This window comes from Pristis pectinata, chromosome 2 (genome assembly GCF_009764475.1).
Source record: "Pristis pectinata isolate sPriPec2 chromosome 2, sPriPec2.1.pri, whole genome shotgun sequence".
Taxonomy (NCBI): Eukaryota; Metazoa; Chordata; class Chondrichthyes; order Rhinopristiformes; family Pristidae; genus Pristis; species Pristis pectinata.
The window spans coordinates 61,880,324-61,894,346 of NC_067406.1; the positions used below are offsets into that span (position 1 = coordinate 61,880,324).

At 38.2% G+C, this 14,023-nt stretch overlaps 1 protein-coding gene across 3 annotated transcripts in view; it reads right to left on the minus strand.

Moving 5' to 3' along the window:
• LOC127584560 (mast/stem cell growth factor receptor Kit-like) overlaps positions 1-14,023 on the minus strand; it is a 66,339-nt gene that overhangs the window by 31,552 nt on the left and 20,764 nt on the right. For all 3 annotated transcript variants that reach the window (XM_052041336.1, XM_052041351.1, XM_052041343.1), the window contains exons 3-4: positions 10,216-10,506; positions 4,763-4,899 (exon numbers count right to left, since the gene is read on the minus strand). In XM_052041336.1, coding sequence (XP_051897296.1) covers positions 4,763-4,899; positions 10,216-10,506 — 428 coding nt within the window. The remainder of the gene's footprint in view (positions 1-4,762; positions 4,900-10,215; positions 10,507-14,023) is intronic.

A 14,023-nucleotide genomic window follows, 5' to 3' on the forward strand; every position in this document is an offset into this window, starting at 1 on the left:
ACCAAATCATTGGGTTTGGGACATTCTGATTCTGTACCATTGAAACTACACTGGGTAAGACAATAGATGAATGTTCATGTTAATTGGTAGTCATTGAAAACCTCAGGATGAGATCACGAAAGGCATTATGTGGCCATCTCCTGTATTAATGCATCATTAAAGGCACATCCCTGGCACTTAATGCGCAGTTCAGGACAGGTCTGCTTTGTCACTTAATATCCTGATAACCTTCTTCATTGTCCACTATACCACCTTTTTTAGTGTCATTTGCAAACTTACTAACCATGCCTTGTACATTCTTATCCAGATAATTTATATAGATGACAAGTAGCAATGAGCCGAACACCAACCCCTAGGGAACACCACTAGTTGTGGGCCTACAGTCTGAAAAACAACCTTCCACCATCACCCTCTTCTTCCTACCATCAAGCCAATTGTGTATCCAATTAGCTATCTCTCCCTGGGTCCCATGCAATATAACTTACCATAGCAGCCCACCATGCAGAACCTTATGAAAGTCCTTACTGAAGTCCATATGAATACGTCTTCTGCCCTACCCTCATCGATCATCTTACTTCTTCAAAATACTCAATCTAATTTGTGAGACATGATCTCCCATGCACAAAGCTGTGTTGACTATCCCTAATCAACCAGTGTCTTTCCAAATGCTTGTATATCTTATCCTCAGAATCCCTTCTAGTAACTTACCTACCACATAATGTTAGGCTTGCTGGTCTATAATTCCCAGGATTTTCTTTGCAGCCCTTCTTAAATAAAGGCACAACATTAGCCACCCTCCAGTCTTCCAGTGCTTCATCCATCGTTAACAATGATGCTATCGATGAAGTGACTTGATACTTTAGCTTTGTTCTCAATAACCTACAGACTACCATATCTAGTTTACAAAGTGAGCTACAGGACTATAATCAAGCTCAACTGTCATCAAATTACTTTCTCAGCTATTGTTTTATAATTTCCACATTACTCCGTTCCTAAGAACATCTTTAGAAGAGCACCCTAAGCTCTACTAGCTTACGGACGTTTGGTTAACTAAGCTGCACCATCACATGAGAATGTGAAATCATAACTGTTCCAGAAATTTGAGACAATTATAGGACTAGTCTACAGTGAAACAATAACTGTGTAATGAATTGACCTGTAAGATCAGTTTGTAAGACAAGTTTTTCACTGTACCTCGGTACAAGTGACAATAATAAACCAATAACAATACCAATAACGATGGCACCATACATAATAAATTTAAACTAATGGTAGAATAATAATAGGAACAATGGCCTGAACAAGTGCCATGGACAAGGGTGATATAGCAATGAAATGAGGAGCAACGCATGGATATTAAAAGAACAACATATGTCACCAAAAGACTTTATATCATAGAACTGCTTTATAATATAGTTCAGCAACACTGCTTTTGATGATAGGTAATTCCTACTTACATAGTAGACAGAAGGAGGAAGTTCTTAACAATGGAAAACTATTTAAAGAGTTGGACAAATAGTGTTGAAGCCCACATAACGGCAGGCTGTTTGTAAAAAAATCATTCAATCAGAATCCCGATGAACTAGAAGATATGATTCAAAGATTTTATTGGCTTTTCTCCTTAGGTTTAACATCCTGTCACTTTACTTTCTTAAAAGCAGGGTGTCATTTGTAACTGTGCAGTAAAATGAAAGAAATATAGTTGAGGTAATAATGATGCAAATGCATCTCACTTGAAATGGTCCCTCTGTCCCCTCTCCAAACTAGGTTTTGATCTTTGTCTTTTCCTATGTACCATTGCTCCTCGATAATTCCCTTCCCTGCATTTGCAATGGCTAAGTATTCATCTGCATAATAAATTCTATTTAAAACAAGATTGTTGCTTTCACTCCTCCAGGTTAATGTGAAAGAAAATAATTTCACAACAGCTTAGAGAATATGAACTAGCAGTTCTGTTCTTAACGACATCCTTAAGATGATGCTGGACAGGGAATTTGTGCCAGGAGTGTGCTCAGCCAGAAGGCAGCAGTCTTTTAACTTGTACAACATGCAATGCACCATGCTCAATTTAAACATGAATTTCAGAATCTTTGTGCAATTATGTCCCTGTTAGGTCAAAAGTGGCACATTATGTACAACTTTTGCTATTATTTCCCATCGCTTCAAGTACTGGAGCCAATGAAGGAGAGATTTGCCCTCAAGTGGAGGGGCAATGGTGGTGGCAATGGATGTGGGATTCACAAGTCTCCAAAAGCTAATGGCTAGAAACTAAAACAAGAAGTCTTATATTTGAGGCACCCCGCATAGAAAGATGGATTTATGTTTGAGGTGGAAGATAACAGAACTACCTTCAAAGATTCCAAGCTTTACTGGCTGACTCCCCAACAGACAAGGAATGGATCCATTAACTTAAATTGCAACAGGACTTCTTTCTCCAGTTAAGTTTGATGCCTTTTCCTTAAATGCATTTCTGCACTGGTATACTGCTGCAACAGCATCAGTCATGCATTGTGCACTGACTGCACTGACTGATGTCACTGCTTCGTGCCCACCAGCCTGTGTATGCATATATATTACACACAAGAGACTGCATTATAGATAACAGGAATGTGTTATGTGCATACAAGTTGTTAATTGCTTTTAGTGATGGTATTTGGGAAGAAACTGAATAGTGGATAAAAATGTTGGACTGTCGTTGCAAGCTGCTCTCTACAGATCTACTCATTACCCTTACTATAATCGTTCTATACTTTTAAATTTAAATTCTATGTACCTCAATGCACCATGTACTAACTCAATGTAACTGCACTGTGTATTAAATTGACCTGTATGATCGGTATGCAAGACAAGTTTTTCACTATACCTCAGTACAAGCGACAATAATAAACCAATACCAATACCAATTTCTAGCATTGCACATCGTATAAGATAGATAAAAAAACTTGTGGCGACAGTACTCAACTCTGCATCATTTTATTACCAAGTCACAGAATCGCAGAAAGGTATAAGGAGGTCTCTGGTGAATCTGTGAAAGGTCCATCCAGTCAGACCTATTCCCCATCTCTTTCCATGTATACCTGCATTTTTCTTTCCTCAGTATCCATCCAGTTTACTTTGGAAAGCATTGGTTGAATCGGTTTCCATCATCCATTCAGGCAGTGTATGATGGATCATAACAACTTGATGAAATGGTTTAAGTGCCATATCTGCACAGACAAATTAACCTCTTGGATTCTCAAACTTCATAGCTGATCACTATTTAAATGGAACCTACTACCTTTTTTTGTTTTAACATAGAGAATATTTAATTTGCCTTCAATTAGATTGATTTCCAGCAATTGTGCCCTCCTCTCCTCCTACATATCAATTCTTTTGCACACCAATTTACTGTATTATCATGATGATGTATTGTATTCACATGAAAGATGGCTCGGAGTACCAGCGTAAACTTTATGCCGTAATCTCCAGAGCAGGATTTGAACTCAATCTTCTGATCTAGAGGGGACAGTAGTATTGGCTGGGCAAAGCTGGCATGATTGAAACTCAAAAAACTGCAGTCGTTTTCACTATCTTGTTGCTTGGATATTAGGCTCTTAATTACAAAATCTAAGAAATATAGTGAGTAGATGCATAAATTCATATTAATACCACCAGCCACTTCCTTGTAATTTATGATCATAGGCATCACTAATCCTCTGTCTTCTACCATCTAACCAATCTCCTAATCAAGTCTGCAGATGGGCTTCAATTTTAGTGAACGATAATTTATATGTAACCTCCTCAAGTACCATAGAGGGGTCCATACATTGACTTGCCCCATCTGTTACTTTAGTTGCTTCCTCAAAAAGTTCATACAAGTTCAATTATGTCAGATATAGCCCAGTAAATACAACTATCACCTCTCGGTTAGAAAGGAGAGTTCGAATCCTGCTCTGGAGATATGAGCACTAAAATTTAGGCTGACACTCCCTGGCAGTATTGCAAAGACACTGCCCTCTCAGCTGGATGTAAAAGATCCTGCGATGTCATTTCAAAGATTACAAATATACTAAAATGAATGCACTCACACTATTAGATTATTATCTAAGTCTGTCTTACTATCCTTTGCCTAATCTAATAAGCCTTAATATCATTTTGGTTCAAAATCCTACTGCTCTAGGAATTTCTATTCAATGGACTTGAAATGAACTACCTTTCTAATCTGAGCTACTATATTCTTGCCAATCTTCCTGTATTAAATCTCTGTTACTTCTGTTACCAGCTTCTCTGATATCTAAATTAATATATTTAGTAACTTCCTCTCCATTTTACGCTCCTTAAAACTCAGAAGACCCATTGGACATGCAGAGCCTCACCTTGGAATACCCACCCAGCAGCTTCCACGGGTTACCACAATGAGTATTGCTAGGCATGTGCCTTATTTTTAATAAGGCTAGCAGCAAGCCAATAGTGCTTGCCAATGACCAAACTATCCACACTGTAGTTGTAACACTTTAGACAAATAGTTTCAGTTGGAATATTTAATATTTTATAAGGTTAGGTCTGTTATACTTAAGGGAGAGAAATGAAAGATATTTTTTCAGAACTATCCTCACGAGACTAAAAGGAGCTGGTAAGAGTGAATGAATTGTTATGCCACTGGTTAAAAGAATATGAGATATAGTATATAGTCTTCCCGTAGTTATGTTCTTATTGGCAGAATGGTATTCATTGAGCTAGAAACATTGGTTATGAAAACACAGCAAAATGTTATTGTACTCACTGTACTTTGTGGATGGTTCCAGTTCACAGTTACTTCATGGTTTACATTTTTTATTACACAAGACATCTGAAACTTCTCTCCTTTCTTCAGCAATTCCTTATTTATTTCCAAAGTGATTTCTGGTGGACTTTTGGGGACTGAAACATTGCATGAATAATTTATTTATGAGCTGTTATTGCTGACATTTGCTACCAACAACTGCCTCTTTCTGATTCAAATCACTTAATATTTATCCCCTTGTAAACTGACAGATAGCACTAAACTTGAATTTGCAAAGCAATGCCATTCCTTAATTTTGACTCATAATTAAATATTTATTTAACTAATAGAAATAAATATTTCTTTTCTGATATTAGAAAAAAATGCCAACATTTGCAGGAAATTTCGTGTCTTTTTCTCAAAACACAGAAGCCAGAAATAATGCTAAAAATCTAGAATGTTAGTATATTATTTTTTACCAATTTTACTGAAAAATTCACATGAGAGCAAACTTCCTTACTTAGCATTGTTCAGTCACATATGACAGAAACTGTTTCCTTCTGATAGGGTTTGTGTAAAGCTTCACAGACTTTTTCATAAGGAAAATGCTGAGATATATCTCAGTTCTTTAAGTAAATCAATTCTTTTCTTTCTTTACCGCAAGATACAAACTTTTTTTGCACATAGGACCGTAGTATCAGAACCAACAGAGCAAACATAGTAAATATATGTTAGAGAAGAAACATATGTTGAAGAACACACACTTTTCTTCAACATATGTTTCTTCTCTAAAATATATTTACTACCAACAATGCTCAAGAAATAAAAAAAATAGATGAAATGTCTGTTTAATAGTGTATTGATGGCTTGGCTTAGTTGCAAGCAGCAGCCTGTCCATTGAGGTAGCAGGTTGTGTCATGAAGTCTCAGTGTGGAGTTAAGTGTATCTAGGCTAATACACTGCTCCAATAATAGGGGAGTGTAGCTCAGGTAGGGGCACTGGCTTTCAGATGTACTGCCTTTTCACTCTGAATCTAAAAATGATCTATTCTAGAGGCGAATATTCAGCAGTTGTTTTAAGGTGGATCAGAGTCACAAAAGCAAGATTGTTAAAACTCCAGGTTGTGAACTTTTAGGCAGCAAGAAAAGTATTGCTGTAATTTCTAACTAAATAAAACTGGAACCTTTGCAAATTATGCTCACTGAGAGGCAATAACTTTAATGTCATATATTTAAAAGTCTGTACAGTGGAGATGACTGAATGCTCATCTCATCCCTGGGCTTTGATTGATGATGCACTCTTCCCTTCAACTGATCCAATGGCATAAAAGAGGCAGAAAGAAAAGGCAAATAAAAATTGGATTTTTTCCAAGGTATGCAAAGTTGTGGTTGAACTGCAACGACAAAGACCACATGTGCTATGACTGTGAATTGTGAACAGCCAGGCTGGTCTCACCTTTCATGTCACTTGCCTATTTAGAGTCATAGTCATGGAGAGATACAATGTGGAAAAAGGGCCTTCAGCCCTCTGAGTCCAACACCCATTTTTACATCAATCCGACAGTCATTTTTTGTTCTTCCCAGATCCTTATCAATTTTCTCTCGATTTTACCACTCACCTACACACTAAGGGCAATTTACAATGGCCAATTAATCTACCAACCTGCACATCTTTGGAACATGGGAGGAAATTAGAGGAAACCCACACAGTCAAAGAGAGAATGTGAAAACTCCACACCAACAGCACTTGAGGTCAGCATTGAACCCAGGTCTCTGGCACTGTGAGGCAGCGCCTCCACAAGATGCACCACTGTTTCTATTAAACTTGGAAAAAATTAGGAGTGGTACTGTTGATCCTTCGCTTAAATTTGAGGAAGTTTGGAGTCAATTTATTCAATATTTTCACATGATATAGATCCCCTTATAATAACCTTTCAATTTAGAGGAACGCAGTTGATAACATAATATTGCTCTGTTTCTATTGAGAAATTTTAGTCCAGTTTTTTTTTGTTTTTTTAAAGTTTTTTTTTCTTTAGCTTAGTTTGGTTTGATATATTGTTTATAATTTTTCTTATCATTTTGGGGATTTTTTTCTATCTTTTTCTTTTATATTATATTCATTCAGTAATGAATCGTTGGATCTACAGATTTTTTTTATACTTTATTGTTCTTTGCGATTATCCATGTCATGATTGTTCTCCTGATCTCTTTGTATTACATGTATAAACATTGATATATTAATCTGTATTAATTTGAAAACTAATAAAAAGATTGAAAAAGAAAGAAAAGATGCACCACTGTTTCTATTCCTCAGCTTCAGGAAAGAATTATTGACATAGGAAGGACGTGGTTGAGCTAGAGAGGGTGCAGAAAAGATTCACAAGGATTTTGCCGGAACTCAAGGGCTTGAGTTATAAGGAGAGACTGGACTGTTTTCCCTGGACCAAATGAGTCTGAGGGGTGGCCTTACAGAGGTTTATAAAATCATGAGGGGCATAGATAAGGTGAGTGGTCATAGTTTTTTTCCCCAGGCTAGGGGAGTCTAAAACTAGAGGGCATAGGTTAAGGTGAGAGGAGAAAGACTTAAAGGGGACCTGAGGGGCAACTTTATCACACAGAGTGTAGTGAGTTTATGGAATGAGCTGCCAGGAGGAAATGGTGGAGGCAGGTACAACTACAGCATTTAAAAGACAGTTGGACAGGTAGGTGGATAGGGAAGGTTTAGAGGGATATGGACTAAACATAGGCAAATGGGACTAGCCAGGCATCGATGAGTTGGGCTGAAGGGCCTGTTTCTGTGCTGTATCACTCTATGACAACAGTAAATTGACACCTATTCGAAAAAAATTTAATATACTTATTAAAAAAAACAATTTTTAATCACAGACCTAGCAAATGTATATAACATTCTAAAAGATACCAAGTCTTAATGTTTTGCACATCTCAAAAGACAATCGTGAGGATCAGTAGAATTTTGCAGCAAATTGGAATTAGGCCAAAGCATATAATTCTAAACCACAACTGTTAACCAATTCTAGCATATGGGGAGATAAGAATACCAGCTGCTGACTGTACTCAACTATTGATGTTCAGAATCAGGTTTATTATCACTGACCTATATGATGTTTAATTCCATTAAAATCATTCACTTATGCTTTCCTGAGCTTGGAGTTTGGGAATTTGCCAACACACACACTTCGAGTTTAGTTTTTGGTGTTAATGTTTAAGATCTAACATTTTTACTTCTAACATTTTTATTTTTATTTTTCTTATTATCATAAGTAGTTATTAATAAAATGGTTTTTAACACTTATACATGACTCGGTGTGTTTCTTTTGTTGCTGGTTCGTGACAACAGCATGAGATAATAGACTAAATCCTATAAATCTTTCTCACCATACCCTTTAACAAGTCCTTCCATTTCGGGGAAAACAGGCAATATACATCCGAAGGGCAAACTGCAGCCCTCAACAGCCATTGTTCCAGCCCTTAAACTGAACCTGACTTTCTGTCTTTTACTGAAAATCAAAAAACTACAAATGCTGGAAATCTGAAATAATAATAGAACATGCTGCAAATACTCAGCTAATCAAGCAGCATCTGTGGAAGGAGAAACAGAGTTAATATTTCAGGTCCAAAGCCCTTCATCGAAATTGATAAAGGATAGCATCATACAGTCTTAGACGATAGATCTTCGACCTGAAATATCAACTCTGGTTCTCCTTCCACAGATAGTGCTTAATCTGCTTAATGTTTGCAGTTTTCTGTTTATATTCTTGCCTTCTGGATTCGAAGGAATTAAACCTATCCTAACAGTCCTTATGCTTAAGACATAATCCATTTCTCTCCAACAAGATCTGTCAATGAAAGGTAAAGAAAAAGCAGCAGCTTAACACTGACCAGCTATACAGCTGTACGATCTATAATGGCAATTGCCTGGAGTGGTGAATATGGGTTGAGAGAATGGTGGAGGAGGAGGAGATAAAAGCAGATTTAATCCATAATTATCCCACCTCCCCTCCAACCCATGAACCCATTCCCCATATATCATATCCTGGTGTCAGAGGATTGATTTTGTTATACTTCTCACATGGGTCAAGGTCAATTATCTTAATATGTTCATAAAGGATGTGAATGTCAGTGGAGTGGTTGGCTTTTAATGTTGATCCCTAATTACTCCCAAACTGAGAAGCCAATTAATTGATGCATTTGGAGTCACATACAAGCCACACCAGGTGAGGAGAGCATATTTCCATCCCTGAAGTATATTGGTGAACCATATAGGTTTTTGCAATAATCGATTAGCTTCACAGTTACTGTTACTTTTTATGCAAAATTCATTTAATAACTAGAGTGCAAATTGCCTGCTGTTGTAGTGGAGATCAGGCTATTAACTCTGGATCTGTGGTCCAAATCTCTGGATGCCAGGCCAGTAACTTAATTACTATACCACTGTACTCTGAGAGCAAAACATTCTGAGGCAGAAAATGAAAGTTTGTTTTAAATATTTCTGTTATGTCAAATGCTACAGACATCTTTGCTCAATGGAGTGGCGAATATAACTGGACAGAGCAAGACTGCTAAGAAAATGTACGCAGCAGTTTTATAAACTGCTTGTTGCAGAACCACATTCACCTTGACATCAACAACAACTATTACTTCTCTTTCTCTGGCACAAAGAGAATTGTCCCCTGGTGCTTCAAAGGAGAGTTATCAAACAAAATTTGAGACAAGGCCAAATAAGAGATATTAGAGCAGTTGACAGAGCACTTAGTCAAGGCTGTAGGTTTTAGGACTGTCCTTCAGTCCTAAAGAAAGAAATCAATATAGAGAGATGGAAAGATTTAGGAAGCAAATTCCAGAGCTTAGTCTTAAAAACAGAAGCTTCAATCAGCAGTGCGAGAGCAATTAAATTCAAGAATGATCAACAGGTCAGAATTGGAGGAGACCAGATGTCTTTAGAGTAATAGGGAAGGGATTACAGCACCAGGGAGGGCCATGACAATGGAGGTATTTAAACACAAAAGTGAGCATTCTAAAACTGAAACAATAATGAATTGCCTGTCTAGCTTCAGACATGAAGGGTAGCTAATACAAAAACAGAAAATGCTGGAAATACTCAGCAGGACTCAGCAGACAAAGGTCATCAACATGAAACACTAGCTCAGTTTCTCTCTCCACATATGCTGCCTGACTTGCTAAGTATTTCCAGCATTTCATGGTTTTAGTTCAGATTTCCAGCATCTGTGGTTTTCTTGCTTTTGATGGGCAATAACTACTTGCCGAGGCATTATAGAGTGTCTTCCACTCATTAAACAACACTAAACACAACTCAACCTTTGGCAGTGGGTTTAAGGGTGGAAAGAAATAGGGAGGAAACATTGATAAGGACAATTATAAGCTATTTTATGCCATAATGAATATTGATAGCCAGCTTTTTTAACAAAACTATAGCGATTCAAAAGACATCATTACCTGGTACTATCTGTAATTTAAAATCTTTTGATTTCTTCAGTGTTCCATTCTTTATGGCAGTGCACACATAATACCCATCAAAACTCCTCTTCAGATTTGTGATACTTATTCCAGTGTAGATGTCAGCTGTATAGGATAGGTTTTTGGGCATGGTGGCTCCCTTACTTTTCTCCAGCCTGAGGTCTTCAATGGTAGGAGATGTTACTCGACAAGGTATAACTGCCTCAGCTCCTTCATATCCACTAATGAACATCTGCCGAATTGATGGAGTCACAAACAAATTCTTGGAGTCTTAAAAAAAAAAGAAAAATGTTAAAGTTGAAACAAAAATGGTTTCAAACCCAAATGTATACAGTGAATAAACCTTTTCTGCCATATGCTGTATGGAATGTAAAGGCTTTGTCTAAAGCATTAAGTGAAGTGATATTTGAAAGTACAGTGTTTGAACTTCTGTTATAATGTTAGCTGCACAACATACTCATTATTTTTCTGCAGAAAATAATGAAATCGTACAAGTGTGTATTTTTCATTGTGCTGAGTCAGGACATCTTCAAAAAGGAACAACTTATTCATGGGAATTTTGATTTCCTTATGTATCTAATGCACTTTGAAATGCATTGTGCAGAGTCTACAGCCCACAAGCAGGACACTTAGCCCAAATGGTTTATGCCAAGTCTCTTCATACTCTAATTACATTTTTCAATCTTCCCCAGTGACTTTCTAAATCCTTCTCCCAATCGAAGTATTTGAAATCAAAGAATTTCCTTCATTATTTCCAGTTTTTGAAGAGGCAAATACCAAAGGTTCACAGATTTAAGGTGATTGGCAAAACAACTAGAGAAAACATAGCAAAAAACATTTTGGTCAGATTCACAACAAATTGCATGATAGGGTGGTGGATGTAGATTCAGGTATAGCCTTCTTGTGGGAACTGGATAAATACCTAAAGGAGAAAAAACATTGTAGAAGTAAGAAGGAAAAGTTCAGCAGAGGGACCAGCTGTATTGCTCCTTGAAAAGCCCAAGCAAACTCAAGTGCAAAATAGTCTCAGGTTCCATACTATTATGACCCCGTGACAGATGCCTCAACTCTCCCCTATATGAATAATGCTATCTGCTTTAAACAGGCTACTCAAGTTCCATCAGCCTCGCCACACTCCACGTAAAGAAAAACTTCTGAAATGCTTCTTTTTGGATCTGCTGGTATCTGTCTTATTTTTTACGGGCACCTGTCCTGGCCCTATGCACAAATCAAAACCTATTCTTCCACATTCTAACCACCCACTTCAGCATTATAATGACCCTTCCTTCCTGTTCATTCTTTTCTGATATTCCAACTTCTTCCTTCTGGTATCAATCATGAAAACATTAGGTATTACATGCAAACATTATCATTATAACTCCAATTTCCTTACAAACATATAATGCAAATGAGATTGGATTTATGCTGCATGACCAAAACTTGTTTAATAAATTTTAATTAAATTTCTGTTTTATTTGACCCCACTAATTCTACTAATATCTGGTCCACCAAACAAATCTGTATTTACCTAGACCAGCACTCTCAAGGCCAATTTGATACACAAACATGCCATTTCATTCTTAGTAACAAACCTTTCATGGCAGTGGTCACTTCCGGGATGTGTCCTGTCACATGGAGAGGGGCAGAACAAACCCCATCCAAGACAAAAAGAATAAACTTTGATAGGTGGCCAAGCCATGCGCCTTGGTCTCACCAGCTGTCAACACACAGTGAATGCTTTTTACATGTTCCTGACATTCGGAAACATTGAAAAACACTTCAACAATATTTTAAAAATAATTTTTTAAGAAGTTAACAATTGAAGTACCAACTGTGTACAACGACTGTCAAAAACAATTAAAAGCAGTTAAATAAACTAAAACAATTATTTTTTATATAAAAACAACTAACCCTCTTGACTTCCTCACAGCTATTTCCCTTCATTCAGTTGAGCAACAACAATGTTCCTGCGTTAGGTCCAACCTGATGCTGGTGATTCAAGTGGATCTTCCAGCATAAATGCTGGGCATTTGCCACAGCTTTGCGCTCTGCCACTGGGCCACATGAGGAGTCCAATGCTGGAGCACAGGAAAATGCTGGCAATTAGATGCTAACAAAGTCACCTGCACATATGTGGGAAGGCATATCGTTTTAAATGGAACTGCTGACATTTCCACACTAAACCTGGACTAATACAAAGTGAACATAGGGCAAACAATGACCAAAAATGTATTTAAATAATTTGGCATGTTAAAAGTAGACTTACTTTTAATATGCCAAGTTATTTAAATACATTTTAATGCAAATAGAATTGATATGAAGAAATAAAGCTTTCAAATGCAAAAGGATTTTCAATGCACTTTATACTGGGGAAGAAAATAAAACTGTTAATCACTCTAAATTAGCACTCTGCTAATATAGTTAAAAGAAATAAAGGTAATTGGTTTTGTTAACAATGACCACAGCATGCAGGTTTATACTAAATCTTTCAATGATAGTATCACTTGACTGATAATTTATTTAAATACAGAGGAGAACTCCTGTTGCAAGAGAATTCTAAGGGCACATATTAAGCATTTGGGCTCCCATATTCTTTGAGAGTTCACATGAAGAAAAAGAATCACACTGGCACATTCTTTGAGTTGTTGTCGATTATGTGTCAGGGGTGCAGAAGTGACAAGTATAGATGCTAGAGAAACAAAGGACTGCAGATGCTGGAATCTAGATGAAAAACACGATGATGCTGGAGGGACTCAGCAGGCCAGGCAGCATCCATGGAGAAAAGCAGGTGGTCAATGTTTCAGGTCAGGACCCTTTTTCAGGACTGAAGACAGGAAAAGGGGAAGCCCAATATATAGGAGGGAAAAGCAGCGCAGTGATAGGTGGACAAAAGAGGGGAGGCGGGGTGGGCACAAGGTGCTGATAGGTAGATGCAGATAAGAGATAATGATAGTCAGGTACAGGGGAGGAGGGGAGAGCAGATCCATGGAGGAATGGGTTAAAGGTAAGAAGAGAGAGGAAAAAAAGGTTGAAAAAAAAAGGCTAGGAAAGGGAAGAAGAGAAGAAGCATGGTAGTGGGGGAGGTGGGGTTTGTGGGGAAGGGGGGTGGGGATTACCTAAAGTGGGAGAATTCAATGTTCATGCTGTTAGTCTGCAAGGTTCCAAGACAGAAAATTAGGTGCTGTTCCTCCAGTTTGCGCTTAGAACTCTCCTGGCAGTGGAGGAGGCCGAGGACTGACATATCAGTGATAGTGTGGGAGGGGGAGTTGAAGTGACTGGCAATGGGGAGATGCACGTTGCGGTTACGGACAGAGCGCAGGTGTTCTGCAAAATGGTCACCTGGTCTCGCCAATGTAGAGGAAGCCACACTTGGAGCACAGAATGTAGTAGATGGTATTAAGGAAGGTGCAAGTGAATCTCTGTTCTTACCTGAAAGGACTGTTTGGGTCCCTGGATGGAGGTGATGTAGGGGCAGGTGTTGCACCTATGGCGGGGGCAGTGGAAAGTTCCCGGGGTGGGAACAGGATGGGTGGGGGAGGGGTGGGAGGAGTAAACTAGGGAGTCAAGGAGAGAGCAGTCCCTGCAAAAGGCAGAAAGGGGTGGGAGGGGAAGATCTGCTTGGTGGTGGGGTCCCGTTGGAGATGGCGGAAGTGACAGAGAATGATGTGTTGGATATATAGACTGGTGGGATGAAATGTGAGGACAAGGGGGATCCTCTCCCTGTTGGGCCTGGGACGGGTGGGGGTGAGAGCAGAGCTGCAGGAAATGGGAGAGATACAGGTGCGAG